At 58.6% G+C, this 22,606-nt stretch overlaps 10 protein-coding genes across 10 annotated transcripts; 6 read left to right on the top strand and 4 right to left on the bottom strand.

The window, feature by feature from the left end:
* Positions 1-247: 247 nt before the first annotated feature.
* GGTG_00060 (hypothetical protein) lies at positions 248-1,392 on the top strand (the record flags this gene model as incomplete). The annotated part of the gene is made up of 4 exons (XM_009217799.1): positions 248-430; positions 525-571; positions 1,198-1,270; positions 1,348-1,392. 4 exons carry the CDS (start codon positions 248-250, stop codon positions 1,390-1,392), a joined length of 348 nt encoding a protein of 115 aa, XP_009216063.1.
* Positions 1,393-1,972: 580 nt separating this feature from the next.
* Positions 1,973-5,961, bottom strand: GGTG_00059 (C6 finger domain-containing protein). Its single transcript, XM_009217798.1, has 2 exons — positions 3,169-5,961; positions 1,973-3,096 (listed from the first exon to the last, which is right to left on the bottom strand). The coding sequence occupies exons 1-2, from the start codon at positions 5,681-5,683 to the stop codon at positions 2,996-2,998; spliced, it is 2,616 nt and encodes an 871-aa protein (XP_009216062.1). The 5' UTR covers positions 5,684-5,961; the 3' UTR covers positions 1,973-2,995.
* Positions 5,962-6,348: 387 nt separating this feature from the next.
* Positions 6,349-6,960, bottom strand: GGTG_00058 (hypothetical protein). Its single transcript, XM_009217797.1, has one exon. The coding sequence runs from the start codon at positions 6,731-6,733 to the stop codon at positions 6,401-6,403; it is 333 nt and encodes a 110-aa protein (XP_009216061.1). The 5' UTR covers positions 6,734-6,960; the 3' UTR covers positions 6,349-6,400.
* GGTG_00057 (hypothetical protein) lies at positions 6,928-7,330 on the top strand. Its single transcript, XM_009217796.1, has one exon. The coding sequence runs from the start codon at positions 7,050-7,052 to the stop codon at positions 7,305-7,307; it is 258 nt and encodes an 85-aa protein (XP_009216060.1). The 5' UTR covers positions 6,928-7,049; the 3' UTR covers positions 7,308-7,330.
* Positions 7,331-8,672: 1,342 nt separating this feature from the next.
* On the top strand, positions 8,673-8,939 carry GGTG_00056 (hypothetical protein; the record flags this gene model as incomplete). The annotated part of the gene is made up of 1 exon (XM_009217795.1): positions 8,673-8,939. The coding sequence occupies one exon, from the start codon at positions 8,673-8,675 to the stop codon at positions 8,937-8,939; it is 267 nt and encodes an 88-aa protein (XP_009216059.1).
* A 1,315-nt stretch (positions 8,940-10,254) lies between these two features.
* GGTG_00055 (farnesyltransferase subunit beta) lies at positions 10,255-12,583 on the top strand (the record flags this gene model as incomplete). The annotated part of the gene is made up of 5 exons (XM_009217794.1): positions 10,255-11,072; positions 11,277-11,407; positions 11,590-11,707; positions 11,865-12,146; positions 12,277-12,583. The coding sequence occupies 5 exons, from the start codon at positions 10,255-10,257 to the stop codon at positions 12,581-12,583; spliced, it is 1,656 nt and encodes a 551-aa protein (XP_009216058.1).
* A 1,307-nt stretch (positions 12,584-13,890) lies between these two features.
* Positions 13,891-14,329, bottom strand: GGTG_00054 (hypothetical protein). Its single transcript, XM_009217793.1, has one exon. The coding sequence runs from the start codon at positions 14,301-14,303 to the stop codon at positions 14,016-14,018; it is 288 nt and encodes a 95-aa protein (XP_009216057.1). The 5' UTR covers positions 14,304-14,329; the 3' UTR covers positions 13,891-14,015.
* A 957-nt stretch (positions 14,330-15,286) lies between these two features.
* Positions 15,287-15,985, bottom strand: GGTG_00053 (hypothetical protein; the record flags this gene model as incomplete). Its single annotated transcript, XM_009217792.1, has 2 exons — positions 15,287-15,583; positions 15,887-15,985. The coding sequence occupies 2 exons, from the start codon at positions 15,983-15,985 to the stop codon at positions 15,287-15,289; spliced, it is 396 nt and encodes a 131-aa protein (XP_009216056.1).
* Positions 15,986-18,072: 2,087 nt separating this feature from the next.
* On the top strand, positions 18,073-19,044 carry GGTG_00052 (hypothetical protein). Its single transcript, XM_009217791.1, has one exon. The coding sequence runs from the start codon at positions 18,118-18,120 to the stop codon at positions 18,742-18,744; it is 627 nt and encodes a 208-aa protein (XP_009216055.1). The 5' UTR covers positions 18,073-18,117; the 3' UTR covers positions 18,745-19,044.
* Positions 19,045-21,096: 2,052 nt separating this feature from the next.
* GGTG_00051 (hypothetical protein) lies at positions 21,097-22,358 on the top strand (the record flags this gene model as incomplete). Its single annotated transcript, XM_009217790.1, has 2 exons — positions 21,097-21,127; positions 21,940-22,358. 2 exons carry the CDS (start codon positions 21,097-21,099, stop codon positions 22,356-22,358), a joined length of 450 nt encoding a protein of 149 aa, XP_009216054.1.
* Between the last annotated feature and the right edge of the window lie 248 nt (positions 22,359-22,606).

Genomic DNA, 22,606 nt, shown 5'->3' with positions numbered 1-22,606 from the left:
TTGATTGCATATTTGTTTACTTCTTTGTATTGTTAACTCGTCACGTCCATGCTGAATATCTTCGAGACGCTCTCAGAATGGCTCCTTTGGCCAGGACGAGACGCTTCGGCTCACGCAGACCTCACCACGCTGAAGTCGGAACGTGGGAAGCTTGGCGACCGAGCTTGGGAAACGGTCAGTCTGTTCCGACAAAATCGATCAGCCATAAAGGATACAGAACCTATGGAGAACCCCCTCGTAAAAAAGAATGATGATTTCCCAAGAGAGAGAAGAGAGCGCTTCCAAGCGAGGCTCACGAGAAGCGCCTCCCAAGCTCAGCGCCGTCGACGTCGATGAGCCAGGTTGCCCTGGCCTCTGCGGCTGGCAACTCCGCATAATGACCAAATTCCCCCGCCGCGCGCCCCAACTTACCCCTGTCAATCGCTCCACAGTGAGCACTTTGCCTGCCAAGTGTGGACTCTGCCTCGGATCCTGCCTGAGCTGCCACGCCCCAAATCAACCCATGGACTCGAATAACTGGACAGCAAAAAGAATACGGAAGATGGGAGCAGGTCAGTCAGGGAGAGCAACAGTAAGTAGAGGATGGGGAAGCAACAGAAAATGGTACGGAAACAGGTTAAGCAACGACGACTCCAATCAGCGTTCCTGTTTGGCCACTGAGCCACGGAGGTCGAGGCCTTCTTGCCTCGCATCAGGACATGTTTACCATCACTAGAATCTTCTACCATGAGGATAATGAACTACGAGAGCCCTGGGCCATTGTAGAGATACGTTCGACTTTGCTACCGAACCGCGCCCCCAAACAAAAGTCTGTATTCCTTGAAATGATGAGAAAGAGGATAATGAAGAGGGGTGGCAATGGATTCCCAACCCTTATTATTAGACGTGCAGATTCTTATTTGGACTTTACGACGAGCCTTTCCAGAGCCGGATACGCTGTTCATGCTGTTTGTGCATTCGGGTTCAACTACTATCATATCAGCTCAACTCTGAACACAGGTTGCGAGACCGGCGGAAGTCCCACGATAAACACAAACAGGTTAACCGGGGCAGCCCTGGGTCGGGGGCAGCTGACGACGTCATCCAGCACATGCCCCCTAGTGGGTGGGTGTGATGGCGGGCTGGCAAGCAGGGAAGGCAACAACACAACGACCAATTCCTCCGGGCCTCAACTCCCTTTCCCTCTCCCTCAACCAGACGCCGAACCGCCGAGAGCCTAACTCGACCTAACCATCGAGGAGGGTATATATATATATATATATGTGTGTGTGTGTGTGTGTGGCGGGCAGAGTAATCACGCCGCCCGTCGATACCAGTTCCCGTAGCCTGCCTGCTTCCACCCGATAGCAGGGTAGACAAAGGCAGACCGCAACTGCGGCGATGAGCTACTAGAAAACAAATAATAATCATAAGTCGATTAAAAAAAAAAAAAAACTTCCCGGTCCGCAAGACACCGCAACTGTCCCGCCCATCATCGAATGTCTCGCCCCGGGGGGACCCAGGTCACTGCAGATGGGAGGTAGGCAGGGTGCCGTCTGGCCAGAAAGACAAGTGCGGGCAGTCCCCCCGTTTTGACACGACATCACCGCCTCGATGCAATGCGACGCGAAAAGGGGAGGGGGCAAACCATGCCAGACCGGGGGGAGAGAGGGATACACACCGCTAGAAAAAGTGGGTGGGAGGGAGTGCGCTTTTCTGACCACCACCCGCCCCATCCGTCGATGCTCGTTGGCGGTCGCGACAGTGCGCCCCGTCGCTGGATGCTGCTGACAGGGGAACAGACATTGCAAGTGGGCGTTTGTCAAAAACTCGTCACTCTCTCTCATTTTGGTTAAAAAAAATCTCAACGTCTTGGTGGGTGAGTAGGGCGTGATGGGATGGCTTGTCACACTGCTGCTACTACTACTGCTCCCATGTTGTGTCTGGAACGTGCGGTGAAGGCCGCACCACATGGAGATGCACATGGAAAGGGTTTGACATCAGCTCAAAAAGGAGGAAGCGAAAAAAAAAAAAATCAACCTTGGATTTGTGCTAGGCAACGATCTTTTCTTTTGTCTTGTCTCTCTAGTGCTCAAGAAAATGGGCGGCCGGATCTGGCTCCTCCGAGTGATCAGAGAGACGCCCGTCCTTTTTAATATCCAAGATGCAACCAAAGAAATAAAAAAGACCGCCAAGGTAACCTGCTGCCGTCTGGAGGGGCAGTACACAGGAAACAGTAAAACACCGCAGTATCCTCTCGTGCTTTGTCATGACAAGACCGTATCGTCAGGGTCATCATCAAAACGCCAGATCCAATGCTCGCATATATCTATATGCTTTCTGTCCTTATTCCGCTTAACTTGCAGTGTCTCGTGAATACGAAAAAACGTAGGCAAAGGGGCAAAAATAAACCATACTAAACCGTCATCCCGGAAGTCCGTGTCCTCTTGCGGCACCGGTGTCATCAGGTAGGTTGCGCCCTAGGGGCAAAGCGAGCGACAAAGGAAAAAGAAAGCAAAACGGAAACATGATCAAACTAGATGGAAAAAAACGCAGTGAGGAAAAGAAGAGCAGATATCCAAACCCAGTCATACAATTCATATGAGAAATAGGATCATCAAACTTGTGGACGATAAAGCAAAGAGTGAGGTCGTGAAGTGCTCCGGGCGCGAGGCCGTCATAAGTATCGTTTTTTTTTAGCGTGTCGTCGCGATGCTTCGTTTGGTTCCGGGGACCAGCCGTGAGTGAGTGCGTCGAAATCGTGGGCAGTTAAAAGATATCGAGGTCGAAGTGGAGGGAGGAACGCCGTCGCTGAATGGACCAAGACATGTGACAAAGGAAAGGTCGACAAAGGAAACAAGTGTTCATAAAAAAAAAGAGAGACTTGCTCATGAAGCAGGTCCTTGCCTTGAAGAATCGAAGACAACACTGATATCGGGCCGATCAAGGCCAAACCGCAGACGTCCGCATTGGCGTTTCCCGCATTAGCGAAGTCGTCGGGGTTGGGAGATGAGTCTTAGTTGGCGCGGATGACCAGCTTTGACAGGAACTTGTTGGATAGCGAGTCAAAGTCGTAGCGGTCAAACTTGGCGTCCTGGCGGGTCCGCAGGTAGGCCTCTGTAGTACATATCAGCGGTCGGATCAGGGCAGGAGACAAAATGGGCCCAGGAGTCGGGGGGTTATTCTTACCGTGCTTGATAACGTGTTGGCGCACTTCGGTCATGGCCTCGCAGACGGCCGGGTTGTTGTTCAGGAGCTGGCCGTGACGGCGCGTGTCCCAGTCGGTAAAGGCAGGGAGCTTCTGCGAGATGGCGTGGAAGAGACCAACAATGACACCGACGGGCATCGACTCCATGTCGTTGCAGAACTTGTCGACGGCGATGGGGTCGGGGATGCGGTAGTGGCAGTCGAACTGCATCTCCTCCCAGACGCACAGGAGGATGGCGGCCAGCATGAAGATGGTGGGCCAGTTCTTGAGGCGGTCGCCGCTGTAGACGCTCGAGTACAGCGCCGAGAGCTCCTCGAGGATGTCCTTCTGAAGCTCACGCCACATGTCGGCCATGGCACACTTGATCTGGAAGTTGATCATGACGGGAGCGACGACCTTGCCAAAGTACTTGGAGTCCTCGTCGTCGATCTGGCCCTCGGCCATGTTCTCGGAGCCCTGCTGCTCGACGAGGGTGATGTGCAGCGTCAGGTTGTAGGCCAGCACCAGCTTGAGGGCCTTGCGGATCACGGGCGACTTCTCCTTGACGTAAAAGCGGTGAGCGGTTTTGAGGATCTCGCTGATAAAGGGAGTGCCGTCAAAGTGGTCGTCAACAAAGCTCTCCCACGACTGGTCGATGTGCTTGTCGAGGTACTCGTCGAGCGCGTCGATGCGGATGCCCTCCTGGCCGACGTCGAGGCGCTCGGTGCGGATCTCGAAGTCGATGGGCTCCTGGTCAGTCAGGTGAGACTCGACCCAGTCGACATGGAAGCAGCTGTCGTCGGCCACGAAGACCTCGCGGACCATGACGGGCAGGCAGTAGCCGTAGCCGTGAGTGATCCACATGAGCGTCTCCTTCTGCGAGAAGCCCTTGACGTTGTAGACCGAGACGCCACGGTCGAGGTGGCGCTCGTAGTCGGCCTTCCAGTCCTTCATGAAGTAGTTGACGTCCTTGATGTCGATGCGCGTGCACGGCACCTGCCAAAGGCGGGCGTGCGAGGGCTTGCAGCCAGCGCACGGCTCGCCCTTGTCGCAAGTCTTCTTGAGGAACTTGCAGCGGAGGCAGGCGCGGAGCTTCCTGATCTCGCTGGCCTGCTTCCTCTGGTCGGGACGGAGGGGACCCTTACGGCGGCCAACCTTCTTCTCACCCGTGGCGACCTCCTTGCCGGTCGAGGTCCGGCGAATGACGGACTTGGTCGGCTTGGCGATGGGGCTCTTGCGAGGGCCCGAGGTGCGGCGCGCAGGAGGCGAGGCCGACGAGGAGCTGGCACCGGCACCGGAGCCGCTGGCCTGGGCGGGCCTACTTGCCGGCGCGGCAGCCTTGATGGGCATGGGGCCCACGGCGGCCGCGGGGCTGATGATCTCGGTAGGCGCAGTTTGGTGGTGGTGATGGTGCTGGTGCTGGTGCTGGTGCTGGTGCTGGTGGCCATCGCCATGGAAGCAGCCGCGATGGGCAGCCGTCGTGTCCAGAGTGTCCGACTCGGGCGAAAAGGGTGAGTACGGGAAGTTGACCTCCTCGTAGCTACCAAACTCGAGCGAGCTGTTTCCAAAATCGAGAGAGTTGCCGCCATCCGAGTTGGACGAATCCGAGTTGGTCCTCAAGTGCAGGGTCTGGCCGGGGTTGAAGATGGCCGTGCTCTGCACCTGCTGCTGGAAAGCCGCGGCGGTCTCGTAGGCTGGGAAGTCCACGGTGGCCCAGCCATTGTCGCTGCCCGACCCAAGCGAGAGAACCTCGAGGTACGAGTTCGTGGGCGAGTGGCTGCCCAGGCTGCCCACGCGGGGCAGGCCGTCGGCCTGCGCGTATGTCAAGGCAGTCGCGCCAAAGTCCTGCCAGTTGGCCATGCCCAGACTCCACTGCATGGCCTGCTGCTGGGCGCTATCGTCGACGGGCGATATGCTGTTGAACGTCGGCTCCAGCTGGATGGCCGTGTCGAGGGTCGCCGTGGTGGTGGCGGGCAGGTACTCGATCGCATGAGGGAAGTTGGTCTGCACGAACGGGTTGAAGCTCATCATGGCGGCCGCCGTGTTGTCCTGGTACAGCTGCAGGTCCTGGGGAACCTGGGTCTGCTGCGACTGGACTTGTTGCTGCTGCTGTTGCTGCTGGAGGGCCCAGTCAGTCAGGAGCGGGTGGGCGGCGGTCTGGTACGGCGAGAGCTGGTGCTGCAGCGGACTTGAGGCGGCGGAGCTGTGGTGGCCCGGCGAGGGCGCCTGTGGCGAGTCCTCGGGCGACGAGACCGAGTGGCTCTGTGAGGTGGGCGAGTGGGTGCCGGCGACGGCGGCCACCGGGGCTGTCATGTCAAACGAGACCTGCCATGAGACGCCAGGGCTCTGGCGATTTGACTGTGACACGGGCGACATTGTGATGGGCGACGCGGTCGTGAGGGCGGAGGAGGCGGCCGCGGAGGTCGTGTACTGCTGGTAGTTGTCGCGAGGGTCGTAGGCGAGCTGTTCTAACAAGACGACCTCTCCTCCGGCGGCGGTGCTGAAGTCGAAGGACATTCTGAACGGGGGGACCAGGCTTTTCTCGCGGGTCGAGGAGTTTGATAGTATTGTATCGGAATGGACCTGGACACCGCTCTTTCTGTCGGGATCTCGAGCGAGATCAGGGGCAGGTTTGGGCGAGGGTCAGGACTGATGTTGGGGGAAAAGAGGAGGTCGAGGCCAAGGGGCTTCAGAAATCGGTTAGTGAGCGCCCCGTCGTGGAAGCACTGGCGCACACTGGCTGGCTGGCACACACACACACACACAGTCCGGCACGGCGACGGACGGCGTGGAGGACGAGGACCAAAGGAGGGGAGGAGTGGGCGAGGGCCGCGGGACAAGACGTTTGTCCCCATGGGACGCAGCGGTCCCGCCCTCGTAGGCGTGCTCCGAGGAAGAAGCGGTGAGCACGCATCTGCTGGCTCGCCAGCCCCCGGCACAACGTGCTGCAGCTACACCCGCCCAATCAGCGCCGCCGCCAGCCTGCAAGACCATGGAGCACAACCGGCGGCGGGGGGGCCCGCTGGCCAATCAGGGCCTCCGGCTAAAAAACGCATGTTGTCAAGTGGCCACAGGCTTGGCCTGGGAGCTCGCACTGTCCCGGATACATGTCAGCCACCCCGCTGGCTCCCCCCTTTCCTGCCCGGGCCAAAAAGGCCTCCAGGGCCACGATTAATTGACGGACGGGACGAGGTTTTGGTGGGCACGCCTACAAAGTGGCACCCGTCGCCAGCGTTAACCGCGGTAGCATGCCTGGCCAGATCGCCGGGAAGAGCCTGGCGAGAGAGGCATTGTTGCGGCGCCGGGGCTGGGAGACTGTCTGATGGACTGATGGACCAAATTTCCGAGGTCGCCTGTGGCCTCTTGAGCTGCTGGGTTGTCGGCTCGACTCAATTGTTGAGCCGAGCCCTCGAGGGGCTGGAGACCAGCGACTGGAGGCTGGTGGTCTGGGGCTAAACGCCGAGGACCCTGGTCAGGGCACGGATGGCGTATAAGATCTGCTCTGGGAGTGACGCCAAAACTGACGACGACGGAGCGAAACCCCTCCACGGCTCGACCATCAACCATGGGTTCCTAGGGATTTGCAGTGCCAAGGGCGAGTAGAGAGACTCCATCAATGAACCCTTAATGTGCAGAGGCGTCGTTGTCTGGTCACCTAGCCACCTAGCGCCCAGCGCCTTTCACGGCGAGCACTTCCCCGGGGACTCTCCCCACCGGCTCCATTGCCGTGCGTCGACAGCAAGCAGTTTTGCTTCGCCACTCTGGACCACAGGACACCACGGCCGGACGGCTTTTCTCACTGGCTGCGCCGTCTGGGGACACATCAATACCGGTTACGGACTTGAATCAATGTTGTGCCACGTCGTGGGCGGCTTGATATGATATGGCCGGGGCCACCTGTGTGGGAGCGTCAGCAGAGACCCTGCTGCTCGCTGTGCGGTTGCGTCTTCACAATGCCAATATTGCAAGCCGGCATCCCTACCTGAGTCTAAGGGAGGGTCGGCAACGCAACGGCACAATCAAAGTCAATCCATTGACTCCATCCAGCCCACCCCGCGCCGTGACGGATGGCCCGGCGGCAAAGCCGTTTGCCATGTGCTTGTTGGGCGTTATGTTTTGTTCATCTTTTGCTCATGTCTGATTTCTGACAATGTAGTCAATTGCCTGTGCGACCCGCGTGTTTGTTGATCTTCAGCTTGTCTCACTTTGGATGCATCCATCAAACACATCAGAATCAGACGAACAGACGCAGTTAAGGTCCCTAGGTGCAGCTTCGCCCAAACACTCGCCCCGGGTCGGCTGACGTTCTCTCCAACCCTCACTGCCGGGGGGCGAAACTGCGCAAACGCACAACCCAACCAGCGTGCCAGCGTGCCAGGGACGCATCAGTGGCAGCATAATGCACGCACGCACGAACGCACGCACGCACGCACGCACGCACGCACAGGGCGGCAGAAGTCCCTGCACAGTAGGATAAGGAATACTCCGACTATCCCACGCCCGGCATCCAGTGTGGTTGCGCTCGGTTCAATCTCGAGACTCCTCCTGGAGGGTCCAGTGGTGGGACGCCAACCATCCAACCAGCTGCGCTAGCTCGCCGGCTGGTCCTAGCTTACCCACCCGCCCACCTCTGAACCCACTCTTGCCTGCCCGGCTTGCTTGTTGCAGCACCCAAGCTGATGTTTCCCCACGTAGCCCTCCTCAATATGCCGTGGCTGCGTGCCAAAACATGGCTGGAACCTCCCACCTTTGCCAGGTCCGTGCAACTGGAGGGGAAAGCTCAGCTGATAGGAGCGGGATAGGCTGAAAAGGGATAGCAGAAATCCTGGGCCAAGCTAGCTGGCGGCCCAGTCTTCTTGAAAGGGGAATAAGAGGCTTAAAAGGAAAGCGTGTGTCCGTCTCCTTGGCTGTTTGACTGAGGCGCGATTTAAAAAGGCCGTCTAGATCCATGCAACCGCGTTCCCGTCGCCTCTAGTGTTTTGGTTCGTGGCTCCCAGGCTTCCAGGTTTGCGCAGACCCATGATGGCGGCCGGGGTTTTGCCCTATTCAGCCAGCCGCTCGTCTCGGAAACGCCTAAACGCCATCGTAGCATGAGGATTTCCCGGCTGCCCCTGTTTGTTGTTGGCCTCGCTGGCTTACCTTACCCGCTCGCCTGCTCGTTCCATCTTCCGATCCTCCTCGACCCTGGCCCTCTTCGCTGGCCCTTCTTTCCTTTTGCCGTCCGCCTGAGGCGGTCAAAGCTCCGGAGAGGGCTTGGTTGGCTGCATTGGCCATCAAACCATTGGAAAATCGACGAAACGCCCGCGGGGCCGAAGCGGGGCCTAGCCAAAAGCTTGCATCTTGACCGCCGTTACGGAGTATTTCGAGAACAAAAAAAAAAACCAAGACGAACTCGTTCCACATCAATTCCTATGCACGATCCACATACGCGCGCATCGCCACTGCCCCCCTCACTCTCCTCGCCAGCGATGGCGCCGGCCAGCAAGGCCGCATCCCTGTCTAGCTCATGCCCTTACCAGTTGCGACACATCCAGACGTGCAGGGCAAGGGCAAGGTCGCTGCTGGACCGAACGCTGCTGCTGCGAGGTTCATCCCCGTTGCTTGCATCGATTCCGAGGCGGATGGTCGGCGGGAAGCTGTGATAGGCAAAGATGCCGACGCCTGCGTCCCTTGCCGTCCCCTCTCATCTCGCCGGTTTGGAACGAAAGAGGAGAGGGCGGCAATGGCTCGGCCAGAGAAGGCAGAGGCGGAGCATCGGGCGCGGGCTTGCTAGGGCCGGCAGGGCGCTGTCCCATATCGCTGCCTGTCTTGGGTCGGTTAGACTTTGTTACTGCGCGCTATTATTGCGTGTGCACATGTTTTTTTTCCTGCGTCAGGACAGGAATGGAACGAGGCTTTGCAGTAGATCCTGCAGCCTGAGAGGATCGCAGCCGAGAGCAAGGTACCTGGCCGGACAACGGTAGCCTCTGGCGCCAGCCAGCAGCAAGTGCTGGTCATGGTATGGTATAGCGCGGCGCAATGCTCCGATGAGACGACTGTCACTCCCGGACAAGCGACTCTGCACCTCTGTGTTTGTTGTTGAGCAATCATGGCCAGACTCCGTGATTGGCTCTCTCCAAACGACCAACACGAGCATGCGCAAGCTTGGCCCCTTTCTGTCCGGCAGTGGGATGTCCTCTAGTTGGGCACATGATATTTTTGGAAATGCTTTTGGAAATGTTTTTGGAAATGGTCCCGGCTTTCGTCTCCCAGCCCAAAACGCCAGTCCGTCCCATCGCCGGTTGGCGTGAGCGGCAAAAAGCGTAGCGATCGGGTGACACTACTGCACGTACTTCGTTGCCACTTGGGGCGCTTGAAGTTCAGACCGGGTCTCGCCATCGCAAAGTCACCTCGTGATAAAATTGGCAGTTGGGCGATGAGAGGCGTATCCATCAAGAGCTAGGAGCCGAGGCAGTGGCATCTGACAAGAGTCAGAGCAGGCGCACTGCAAGGGAGATCTGCCTCGGATTTACGGTCATGGCTGGATCCTTGCAAGGGATGGAAAGCTCAGACCAAAAGTCGCCTGGTGGCAGTGGCTTCTGGTGGCTTCTGGTGGCTTGTAGCTGTAGCTCCACAGGAGACTTGGTCAAAACTTGTCTCTCATCTTGGCTTGGCACCCATCTTGACTTTGATCGGGTTCAGCAGCACATAGGCTGCCAGGGAATGCATGTGCTTAAGACGATGTCATATTCGCGATAGGTTGAGATGGCAGAAGGGAAGGCCTCCAGCTAGGTGCGAGGTGCGGCTCAAGTGACTGTGGTTTTTAGCCGAAGATGATCCGAATGACTTCAGCAGGCAATCGTAGGACGTAACAAAGACGTGCGCTGGAAACGGCGCTGGACGACATTGAAGACGGCGACACGGCTGCGCAACGGCTGTAAAGGGCAGGAATACAGGGGCGTGAGCGAATGGCACAGCAGGAACAATAGCAAGCACAGGCAGAGTCTTGGTTGCGATTGTGGTTGCGATTGTGCCGCCGCACCCGGCTCGGCTGGCATTTTGAGCACGCCGACGGCAGAGATGGGCATCGACGTCCATTTCCACCTGACATGAGCTCCCAAACAAAGAGCCTCCGCCGCCGGATCAGATTCATAAGAACGACCCCGCGGACTGCGGCTTCCCCTGCACCGGGAGCGTGTGGACGAGCGAACGGCAGTTCTCAGGCCAAGGCTAAGGCTAAGGCTAAGGCCAAGACTGAGACCGAGACCGAGACTGGGACTATCGCTGCCACTGCCGCATTGGCCACCGAGACCCCAGCCGTGCCAGAGCCCGACCGGGCCGACGACAACGAGGCTGCCCGCACCGGGCACCCACAAGGCGCCATGATCCCCGACCTCTTCGCCGGCCTGCCGCCGGTCGCCGACGACCTGCGCACCAGCACGTCGACGACGCAGGAGCAGACGGCGCAGATGTGCATGCTGTACCTCTCGGCCGCGAGCAACGCCGACCTGGACCACAACGGGCACGGCGTGCCGCGCCTGGACCGCGACCGCCACGTGCGCTTCCTGCACAAGACGGTCGGCCGCCTGCCCGCGCCCTTCGTGGCCGCCGACGCCAGCCGCCCCTGGTTCCTGTACTGGTCCCTCAACGCCCTGGCCCTGCTGGGCGAGGACGTGTCCGGGGCCTACGCCGACCGCGTGGCCGCCACGGCGCGCTCCATGCAGAACCCGGGCGGCGGCTTCGGCGGCGGCCACGACCAGACCTCCCACCTGGCCACCACGTACGCCACCGTCCTCGCCCTCGCCCTCGTCGGTATCCCCGATGCCCTGGCCGTAATTGACAGGAGGGCCATGTGGAAGTGGCTGTGCTCTCTCAAGCAGGCCGACGGCGGCTTCCGCATGTCCGTCGGCGGAGAGGAGGATGTCAGGTGAGTCGTGCCGGACCCTAGACCATTTTTGCTTTCCTGGCCCCTCTCCCCAAGCACTCGCTACCCGTCGGCCAGCGCCGAAAGGTGTCTAGAAGGCGAGGCGGGGAGTAGTGGGAAAGGGGCGCGCGGCTTTCTCCTCAGTAAAGGCTCGTTTGTACCTGACAATCGGATCAAACCCATCCTTGTGGGCTCCACGTCACTCAGGGGCGCGTACTGTGCTGCCGTGGTCATCACGCTGTTGAACTTGCCGCTCGACCTGTCGCAAGATTCCGAAGCCTATGCGCGCGACCCTGGCGCGAACCTGTTCACCAACCTAGGAGACTACGTTCGACGATGTAAGTCGGCTTTCCCCGACGACGAGACTGGCTTTTTTTTTCTTTGTTCCTTCTATTTGCCCCACGCGCGGTGCGGTGGCCTTGGTCTCGCTGCTGTTGCCACTGCCTAGTCTGCGTTCTAGACAAAGCCTAGATTTGACTGTTGCTAACAAACGTACCATCTCACCGACATCGGCTACTAGGCCAAACTTTTGAAGGCGGCATATCGGGCCAGCCGGATGCAGAGGCGCACGGGGCGTATGCGTTCTGTGCACTGGGTTGCCTGTCCCTCCTTGGTTCTCCAGACGAGATGATCTCGAAGTGAGTCCGTCCCCGTGCAGAAGTCAAGCCCTCATTCCGTCTGCCGCTCCTCTCCTCTCCACATAGGTGAACTTGTCACCTTGTCTATGCATGGCGGGACTGACAGCTCGCTCGTTTTGCCACCTCCGTCTCGCTGTTTTCGCCGCCCCATCGACAGATACCTCAATGTTCCACGACTCATATCGTGGCTCTCCTCGCGCCAGTATGCCCCAGAGGGCGGATTCTCTGGTCGCACCAATAAGCTCGTGGATGGGTGTTACAGCCACTGGGTGGGAGGCTGCTGGCCGCTGATCGAGGCCTGCCTCAAGGGGCCCATCGACGCCTCCACCGCCGCCTCTGCCACGCCCGAATCCATGTTCAGCCGGGAGGGCCTCATACGCTATATACTCTGTTGCTGCCAGGACCTGAAGCGCGGCGGCTTGCGTGACAAGCCTGGAAAGTAAGTGCTACATCTTCCCTCCTTTCGGTTCATATATGTGATGGCGGGGGACAAAGATGCAAAAAGAGAAACAACGGGCGAACACTGTCTATCATTGCAGGTCTGACAGTATTCGCCGATTCCAAAACAGGTCGCCTGACGCGTACCACTCATGTTACGTCCTGGCGGGCCTGAGCTCTGCAGAAAACAGATGGCAGCTGATATCGCCCGATCCGACGTCGGCGGTGGGCGGCGGCGGCGGCGGCGGCGGCGGCGATGGCGATGGCGACGTGGCACTGGAGGCGGCGGCGCCCCGCTGGGTGGTCTCGCCCTACCAGGATGAGGTGCAGGTGTTCGACGAGGGCGACCGCGTCGCGCCCGTCCACCCGCTCTACGTTATCCCGGAGGACAAGGTCGCCTCGGCGCAGGCCTACTTCGCGGCTCTGGTTGGGTTCTAGGGCCGGCGCCTAGGTAGATAAGCCAGGGCGTTCCGGTGGGAAAAAGAAAAGGGGGGTGGGTAAGATAGGAAACATTGCACCGGCGGGAAGCTGCATCGACGTCGACACACCGCTTCGAGGCTTTTTTTTTTTTTTTCTCAGTTGTCTCCACGCGCTTGGTCTATTTTTTACTTTTCTCCTTTTTTCTCTTTGCCTTCCATCCTATCATTCCAAGTGCCACGACGTACAGCATGGCCGATGGGGAAGTTGTGCTCTCATGTATAATATATCTGAAGCGCACCTGCCACGCCCCCTTTTTGTCAGGAATGTGACAGATACGGAAACTCGAGAGGCGCCGCAGTACCTGGGCCGGCAAGCACTTCTACTTTCTTTGTAGCGTGTATGCTTCGTAGCTATAGCGGCTTATGAGGTGGCTCATGTCGTTGCGATTGCGTCCCATCCATCCAGTAAGGGAAATGCGGGACTCTCCCCAGTATTAGTAGCCTGGTTTAGTCCTAGAGGATACATATTCCGGCGTGACGTGTGCGTGCGTGCGAGTGTGTGAGCATTCCGTCCTTGTCTCAGATGAATGTCTCGGAGCCTACTGCGATACTGCCCGCCATTCGTTCGGCCCGCTTGCGCCTCTGTTACCCCTCCCAAGGGCCATATGGGTGGGTGACAGCAAGTGTGGGAGGGATGGGGTCGCCGTTGACAAAGCCGTCGGGGCGGTGCTTTCGTTTGCTGCATACCTACCACGCACAACGGGGAGGGGACACGGACACACGGGCGGACGACATGCAGATGGCAGATCACCGGGAGGATGGGGCGAACACGTACATACATACGAGCGGACGCCTGCTAGACGACAGACAGCGTGTGGGAGTGTGTGTGTGCACTAAATGGTTCGCCCGGTCAGAGAGGCGAGGCTCTGAGGGCAAGCGTCCTGGAGACACTGGTTCTTGACTGTATTTGGCAATTTCCCATCTTCCCGCACGCCCCCCATACCGCTAGTTCTTCTGCCGTTTAGGCGGTCCCCTAGAAAGAAAGCCAAGCGCCTCAGGGAAAAGAAAAACACGGGAGGAGCTGCCGGCGACGGCGTTAGCAGCTAGACAGTAAAGGGAATCCCGGACCCAAGTCACCCCTGGCGGTAGGCCGGAAGGCTTCCTTGCTTGCTTTGCTGCTGGCGTCGAGTCCCCTCCCCGACCCGCCACCCCTCCTTTCCCAAGAAATAGCGAGATAGCCAACGCATCAACCAGGCTATCAACTCGGCATGCATGACATGGGAGCGGACGAGCAGGTGGGTTGGTGGTGGTGGTGGTGGGGGAGAGGGAGGGTTGGGCTGATCGTTATGCACGACCGCACGCACTGTAGTATCTAGTGTAATATTTGAGGGCGAATCTGGAGGGAGAGGGAGAGAGAAAAAAAAAGAGAGAGGAGGCATGTGGTGTGGCCATTACGAGCGCATGTGCGCGCCGCGCGCAAAGCTCGGGGCCCTCTCGCTCTCTCTCTCGCTCTCTCTCTCGCTCTCTCTCACTTGTGTCATGCTGCGTCCGGACGGATCAGGGTCGTGGGGTGGCGGCGGCCACGCCATCCTGTCACTCTGCATCCCCTCCTCCCTCTCTCGCCTTTTCTTGCCTCCGTCGTGCTCCTGCATCTGGCCGTATGCCGTCCTGGGCGCCGGGAGGGGGAGGGACGGGGACTTTGCGTGATGTGGTGGGCTCTCCTGACCTCCTTTCTCCATGTATCTTGCACCTACTCTGCTGCAGTGGTACCCCTGGGTACATCCCGGGCAGGGTAGTCTCCTTCTGGGTTGTGTATATGGGACATGCGCCTTGGCTTTAGGCCTTGGATTCCACTATCGCCCACGTCCCGTGTTATCCCCATGCAGGTCTGGTGGTCGAGGCCTGGGCCAGGTGCTACCGACAGGGAAGAGCACACACCCACCCCCTCGCAACTTTGATACGGACCAGAAAAAAAGACCACGGCAACCTGTTTACGGTGACATAACAGGAGGAAGTAAGTTCATGGGAGCAAGGGTCCGAGGAGAGCAAAAGTGACGCAAACGAACAAGAAATCTCGGCGATATCGACACTCTTTCCTGTCGGCCGCCAGACTCGGCCAACGCGCCGGGTGGCTGCGCGAAGGGGACATATGACTCCCCCTTAAGGGGTCTCCCCGAAAGCGGCCGGCATAACAAAACAACAAAACAAAAGAACGAGATGGTGGGCGCGGGATGCAAGGTAAGGTAAGAAACAGAAAGAGAAAAAAAAAGAGGCTAGTCATCTTCCATGTGCATATGCGCTGGCCGCCAGAATGGGCCTCGCCTGCGGGGAGGGAGGCGCGAGTACCGGTGGCGAAGATATCAGATGATAACCCCAAAGCGGTCGCCCTCTAGCCCGGCAGGATGCGGGCGAGGGAGAGCTCCATAGTCCGAGGGGGGGAAGGGAAAAAACAAAAGAGAAGAGGCCCGAATGGGTTGCATGGCGGCGCATCGATGTGCGTCGAGGAGATGGACACAGCTGAGCTGGTGCTGTTGTGCGATGCATCACCAAGCTACCACTACCTACTGCCGCCTCTTCTTGCCTGATGCTTTCTTCTTCTTCTTTATTAGTCCCTTTTCTAGAGCGTCTACCTTGCTTTCCCGTCCATTCACGATCGTCCTCGGCCCTTTTCTGTATCTGTTATGTCCCGCTTGGGCTCATGGCTAGCTCGCGCGCGTGTCGATCAAACAACGCCATTTGATTTCTCGCGGTTCTTGCCGCCCACCCTTTTTGCTCCATCCGCAACCTTCCTTTCGGCTTGACCCAGGCGAATGAGATGCCATGCCCACCGAAGGCCCGGGTCTCCGAGGTCGCCCCCTTCCGGGGTCTTGACCCCGTTGGTGGTGGTGGTGGCGGTGGCGGTGGGTAAGGTAGGTGAGGTGAGGGAGGGCCGTTCCGGGGGTACGTACCCCTGACCCAGGATATCTCCCGCGCTCCTTGCCTGCCCTCTTTGTTCTTCCCGCCATCTTATGGGACCTGGCTATCCACCACAAAAGTGCCATGCGTCAGAGGTGGTCGCGAGGCGGCCGCGACCTGTGAGTAAGTGCGCCGCCCGCCGTGGGCTGCGAAGTGTGAGTTTGGAGCGTGAAGCATGTATGAGCCTGAGTAAGTACGTGAGCGAGTCTGTGCGCGTGAGAGAGGAAAGCCCGCCGCCCTCCTTCGCAGAGGCCTACACGACAGAGGCCCCCGGAGTGACGTTGCAAACATGAGGGAATATTTCTGCGGCAGCCGGAGTAGGGGTGTGTGTGTGTGCGTGCGTGTGTGCGTGTGTGTGTCCGCTTACGCCCTCGCACCAAGGCCGCCCCATGGAGGCCATCGGTGCAACAGCAGGCAGCATGGGAAATCCACGAGATATAGTGGAGGAGGCCGGAATAACGGCCATCGGAAGGAAACCGCTGGACAGCGTTGCCCAAAGATTTCCTGGTGCGACTGAAGAGGGGGTGTCTCCGCGTGGGAAAACACCAAGCACAGCGACTTGCCGAGGTCGAGCGAGAGCCCGGTTTCCGTGACAGCCTGCCTGCCTGCCTGCCTGCCTGCCTGCTGACTCTTTCGTGCATGCGAGGATATAGCCGCCCGGCGTTTTTTTCTTCCCTCGCACCCGCAGCAGACAGGCCGGGAGAATGCAGGGAGATGGAGGGAGATGATGAGGCGTTGGCGCTCTCTTTGCATGTGCTCCCGTCGCTCGAGAGATTCTAGCTAAGGTTTTGACGGAGGCGGGTCGCTGAGGCCCAGAACCGAGCTGGAGGGTAAAAGGCGCGAGAACGGCAAGCCGGCTAGCAGCATGCTGACGGACGGGGACGACTCCATAACTGAGCGCCTCTGGAGCCTGATATGTCATTTTCTCGCAGAGACCGGCGGCATGCTTCGGTGTCGGGACCGCGAGTCACCTGTTGCTGTGGGTTGCTGAATCTATTCCAAAGGGATCTCCTCTCCTTTCCCCCTTTCTTTTTGCTCTTCATACTTATTCCTCGCCTTGGGCTTCCAAGGACGTGTAAACCCAACATTTGATACCCAATGGAAAACTGTTGGCCACAACGGGACTAGCCTGGCTTGGGCTGACCATTCAGGGGAGGCGGCTAGGTGAGACACCACGTTTGAGCTTCCGCGGATCGATGGCCGGATGGTGAGTGGGTGGTCGCGGCCGCGATGGTGGTGGTGGTATTGGTGGGAGTGGTGGCCAGGTCAGGCCAAGCCTGTGACTAAATAAATGATTGATACATCCTGCGCTGGGGGTACGTATTGCCTACGTGAGTTGAACAAACCATCCAAAGAAAGAGCATCGCGACGCGGCCTTCCCAGGTACCTTCCAAGGTAGCCAGTCGTGTCCCTTGATTTGTGCCTCCTCGCTTTGCATCAGGCTCAGGTTTCTGGCCGTTCTGGCTGTTTCCGGCAGTGTTTACTGTCGCTCTTCCTGCCAAGCCATCGTCTCCACTCCACCCTGAGCCCGGGCCACCCCACCAGCGCGTCTCGGATCGGCCAGCCTCCTCCAACCACCTCTCACTCATCCCCTGCTTCTCTTGCTCAGACCGGCCGCCTGGGTCGTCGCAATTTCCTGCCAGTCTCTGTCTTCACCTGATATCAGGCCTAGGCCGACGGGATGGGGGGGTGTGCGGGTCCGACTCCCTCCCGTAGGGCATTTGATGGCGTGCGTCGCACAGCCATGCCTGGGGAGGTGGAGGGGTTAGGGTTGAAGGGACCTTGGGTGCTTGGACCAGCATCGCCAACTGAGGTTGAGGTCGCGACAAACCAAACAATAAAAGAAGAACCCCACTGCCGGAAACCCACATCACCAAGCCGGCCACTTTGCGCTGACCATGGCAGCGACTATGGCAGTGGCCATGACAGGACGGCGCGGCCACCACCACTTGAGAGCGTTTTCTGTCAACAGCCAATTCCTCCGACAGTCCGGCCGGTTTGATTTTTTTTTTCTCTCTAGCCTGACGTCGTCATCATTGTCCAGGCCACCCACCCTGTAGAAAGGGGTGACCTCGCAGGCATCGTCAATGGCTCCATGGGTTTTGCTACTCGCTCAACTGCGCGGCTTCCAACTGTGTGTGCATCCACACCTACGGTAGATTGGTGGGCCGGCCGATGACAGGTTGTGCCTGCTGCTTTCGTCGTGGGTGTTCCTTCCGTCTGATCGAACGTGAGCCCACCTTGGTGGTTGCATGCCCAACCTTTTTTTTTTCTTCTCTTGTTCGTTTGCCCCCGCCACCTCCAAGGGTCACCGTCCGAGACTTGCGAGATTTCTCTCGACCAGACGCAAAACAACCTTGCGTAGCCGGCCCATCCATGTTCTCCATTTTTCCAAACCTCCCACCGGCCTTGTCTTCATCCTGTGCTTCCATCTCCTTCTGGCCCAAGTGTGCTTTTATTTTTAAATCCTGTTGATCATCCCAGGCACCACCGTCGCACCGCTCGCTCCTGCCCAGCGGCGCGGGCTCCGTACCTGCTACTTCGGGGATTCCTGCTTCTGTGTTAATATCAAGCAAAAGCATTGCCAACTCACATTGCATGAGAGTGGCCGAGGGGCCCTGCCGTTTTTGCCTAGTCGCCAGTGCCCTTCCCACCCCTCCCCCGGCCACTCACAGGCCAGGTGCGCCGCCGGACGACATGCAAGGGTTTGCCAATCCAATCCAGCCGCTACTCGACTGTTCATGCATCTCATCCTGCTCACCGACCTTCGTGGTCTGGCTTCGGGCCAGTCGCTTGCCCTTCACCCCACCTGCCAGCCCGGCCCAGTCCCCGGGTCGGGTCTGCCAGCCGCTGGTCCATGCTCTCTCTCGGTCGCTGTCTGTGCAGAAGAAACCTGGCCGCAGCTGCCCGCCTCGACCAGAGCCCTGTCACGCCTTCACGAGACCGCGGCCGAGCCCACAGACCAGCCTAGAAACGAAAATACAGCCCGCAGAGCCCGCAAAAGACCACAGACCACAGGCCACCGCCGACCGCCCTGTGCTGTCCCCCGGCCCCCCGGCCGTCGCGTCACTCAATGACCCTCCCAACTCGCCCCGACGCCTCTGGGCCTCTGGGGTCTGCCTCCCCCGGAGGACGGGTCTCCATACAACCGTGGACGTGCACAAACACCTTCCCCCTCTCCGTGCGTCTCCAGACTTGGTCCCCGGTGGAGACTGCTGTACCTAGAAGCTCGGTATCTCCGGGCCTTCATCCCCACTTCGCCGTCTACCCCTCCTCCAATCCCCTGCCTCCTCGTCCGTCCTGGGCTCTGCTTGTGCCATGGCCTAGACCCAGAAAGCAAGCGCGCGCTGACCTGGCCTTGGATACCTGGCCTTGGATACCTGGCCTTGGGTACCTACCTATCTGCTAGAGGTGTCTACCACCTACCTAGTTAGTTGGCCACTCCCAAGTTTTAATCCCCGCCGCCGATTTGTCGGCCGAGCCCGGCTGGATCGAGCTTCCATGAATTCCACGCCCACGAGCCTGGCATATGAAACTAGCTTCTTTGCATACCACCTGTCACTTCTCAAGGAGAAAAAGAAAGGAAGAAGACTAGATCCTTGGACCGGGGTACTGCGGCTCACTCCTGCCTTTTTTTCACCCGCGTCTCGTTTTGATTCTAGCCTCCATCTGCAACCCCCATTCATTCTTTGCCGCCTCCTTCTCTTGGCTACTGCAAGCAAGCAGAACAGACCTGAATCTTGCTGCTGCTTGGACCTGCTTGCCGCCGACCCTTCTCCTCCTCACCATCCGTCCTCACCCCCACCTGCCAGTGGCAGGCCCTCACGTAGTAGTGCCCGCCTTTGTGTAGACCATGATACCTTGCATACCTCCATACCCGCCTGTTGATGTAGCGGTGCTGCCCATGCGGAGTACCTCGGCAGCATGAGGCTAGAGGCACGGCATATACAGCCAGGGTTCCATGACGGTATTCCCTTCCCAGAGGTCGGCATGACAAAGTGGGAGAGATATATGCAGCCGTGTGGGTAAAGGCGGGCGTTGCAAGACTCGCCCCCCGTGTCTTCCTCCCGTACCCTATCTGTCTTCCAGCCCTGGACGAGCCCACTCCCCCTAAGTACTACCTAGCTACTTTGCCGATTCGACTCGCAGCTGCATTAGTGGCCGCCGGAGGGGATCTCGGAGCTGGATGTTTGTTTTGTTGTTTTTCACGGTACCGCCTGGCTCACTGCACGCCTCCGCGTTCCCTGCCCATCTCCTCTCCATTTTGCTCCTGCTCTCCGCCTCTTCACTGGAACCCGAACCGAACGCCCGCCAGTTTCCCGCAGCTTTTCGGTGCAACTTGACTGGCGGCCTAGGGCGAGTGGTCGCGGCGCCCAGCTGAGGGGGCACCTTTTCCCCCCATGACTTGCTTGTCTCCCTTCCTTTTTGTCCCTCGCTGTCTCTGCTGCCGAGCGCGCAGCACGCGGATTGGCTGGAACGAGATGGTTCCATTTTGCCACCTCATCCTGCCTAGGTCTGCATATCAAATTCTCTCCTTCCTGTAGCATCTTCTCTTTTATCGTTTATTTGTTTATTCCCCCGTCTTTTTTCTTTTTTATTTCTTGCATTTTGTGCTGCACAATTTCCTCATGCCCGCCTCCCTTGACACCCCCCGCTCCGCATCTTGACCGCAGATAGACCTGCACGCCCCCCCTCGGAGCTCTTGTCAGACCCGATGGCACGGACACGCCATCTTTTTTTTTTCCTTTTCTTCGTCTGACGATGAGAATGGGACGGTGAAAAGGAGCATGGCATCAAAAACAGAAGGCAGAGGGTGTAATCAATCACCCGCAAAACCCACACCGTCCCGGATTCGTGTTCGTGCCGAAGACCGTCTGGTAGAGCTAGTACCCAGGGAGCCATGTACCTTTTTCAATGGGACCGATATCTACAAGAGATCTTCGCCAAGCGATACGCCCACCCATGTGGCCGCTGGTGGAGTTTCCTCAAGTACCCAGCGGTTTTCCATCACTGGCGGCCAGCACGCCAACGCATCAAAGATGGGGTCACACTCTAGGAGCCGCATCTTCACTTTGCGTCTGAATAACCCATACATTCCATGCCGCTAGCTTTCCGTCATTTCCTTCTTCTGCGTTGAGTTTTTCCAACACTTTCTCCGGCTGCCCCGCATCACTCCTCCGTTTCCTGCAATAAATTACACATGCCTCGCCATTGCCCGACTTGATTCCTGCATCCGAAGCCTTGACGTAGCATAACAGCCTTAATCTCGACACCACCCACGACCTCGGTCTCGAGCCCCTTTTCTTGTCTTGTAGGACAACCGCCCAAGCACCTCCCCCGACTACCAGAGTGCCCGCACCGCCCAACTTCACCCTAGGTTGGGCTCGATTGCATCAAGCGGAGTTCGGATCAGGCACCGTTGCCATCCTCATCGTCATACCCTTACTCTTTTCGAGCTCTTGCCTCCGTTTGCTCTTTCCCCTTCTCTTCTGCCGCCGTGCAGAGGGTGTTCTCCAGAGCTCGGTTGCTGTCCCACATTTAGCCACCCAAGTCTCCCACGCAAGGGACCGAGACATCATGGGCGGCTTCTACATGCAGTATCTTGAGAGTACGTATTTGCCGAGCTGAATCTTGACCATAACAATGAATGAGAAATTTTTGAAGCCCTGGAGAAAAAAAAGAGACAAGAAAATGTTAGAGGGGAAAAAAGGATGAAAAAGGGAAAGAAAACAGAATTCAGTCACCACCTCCGCTCCCCACGAGATCCGCAAATAAGCACCATCCTACCCACCCAAGCATCAAGTTACCTTGTTGGCTGATACCCTCCCTTCTTTTACCCTTTTCTCACTTTCTTGGGGTTGCCTCGTTGTTCCGGCTGCTGTGGGGACCTCAGACACGACACCGGCTTCGATAGGGCGCGGTGTGGATGGACGTGCGGATGCGAGGCAACCCCTGCGGCTCTGAGCCGGACATACAGGTGCCAGCACTTCCTCGCCCACCTCCGCCCTGCCCATCATGTACTCTACTTGGCTCCCCTGTCTATCCCCCCGAAATGCTGGAAAGATCACTGTTGATCCCGGAATCCCCGTCCCGCCCAAGCACACCCATTCGTGGCCCGTAGGGCTGATACGGACGCCCACGTTGGGCCATTATGCATACCTTCTCACGTCATTCGCTCTGCATGACCCTTAGCCCGCCAGCTGCGGCAAGGGGGGTGATTGCGGCGACCCGAGGGTGGAAGACCGAGAAAGAAAAAAAAGAGAAAAAAAGAAAGGAGAAGCCCCGATACATGTCATGGGACAGACCACCAAGAACAGGTGTTCGGGGGGTGTTACCTTGGGATCTCTCGGCCATTGCGCATTCACCACGTCTGGAAATCGATCAGCTAACATGCAATTTCTCACCCCTCCCTGCAAATAGGCCTCTGCCGACGACGCGGATGGACAGATCCGTGGTACGATTGCTCCCGCGGCCACTCTGGCTACACGTGCCTGGTCCTGGTCAACGGGCGCGAGTACCAGACGGACCTGGCCTACGCATCGGACACGCTGGCGCAGGAGAACGCGGCCATGCGGGCCTTCATGGTATGCCGCAACTTCTCCGTTAATGGCGGCATGCTGGCGCGCAACGGCATCGTCCAGGGTCTGCCCGCGGACGAGACGAGCCGCACCAAGCACAAGAGCAGCAGCAGCGGCAGCCGCCGCCAGGGGGGTGGCAGTGGGGGTGGTTCGAGCGGCGGCAGCCACCACCACTCTGGAGGCAGCAGCCGCGGTAGCAGCCACCGCGGATCCCGCTCCGGCAACCACTCGAGCAGCAGCTCGACCGCCTCGTTTGAGTGATTGGTGTGGTCCCAAGGGGCAGGGGACTCTGTCACACCACAGAATCCGCACATCCAGCCCACATTTGCAGATGGGTTTGGGTGCCGCCAAAGGTCGGACCACCACTCACCAGAGAGTATTTACGTTGCCCGGGTTTCCAGCCACTCAGCCGGTAGCAGCCCTCTTGCCCGGATCCCTTTCACGGCCTTTCAGAGGCCAAAAGGAGGCACCGCTATCCCTGTGCCCCTTTCTTTTCCTTCTCATTCGCC

Source organism: Gaeumannomyces tritici, assembly GCF_000145635.1.
Source record: "Gaeumannomyces tritici R3-111a-1 unplaced genomic scaffold supercont2.1, whole genome shotgun sequence".
In the NCBI taxonomy this organism is placed as follows: Eukaryota; Fungi; Ascomycota; class Sordariomycetes; order Magnaporthales; family Magnaporthaceae; genus Gaeumannomyces; species Gaeumannomyces tritici.
Note: the sequence above shows the minus strand (reverse complement) of the source record. Positions and strands in the feature narration are given on the sequence as shown.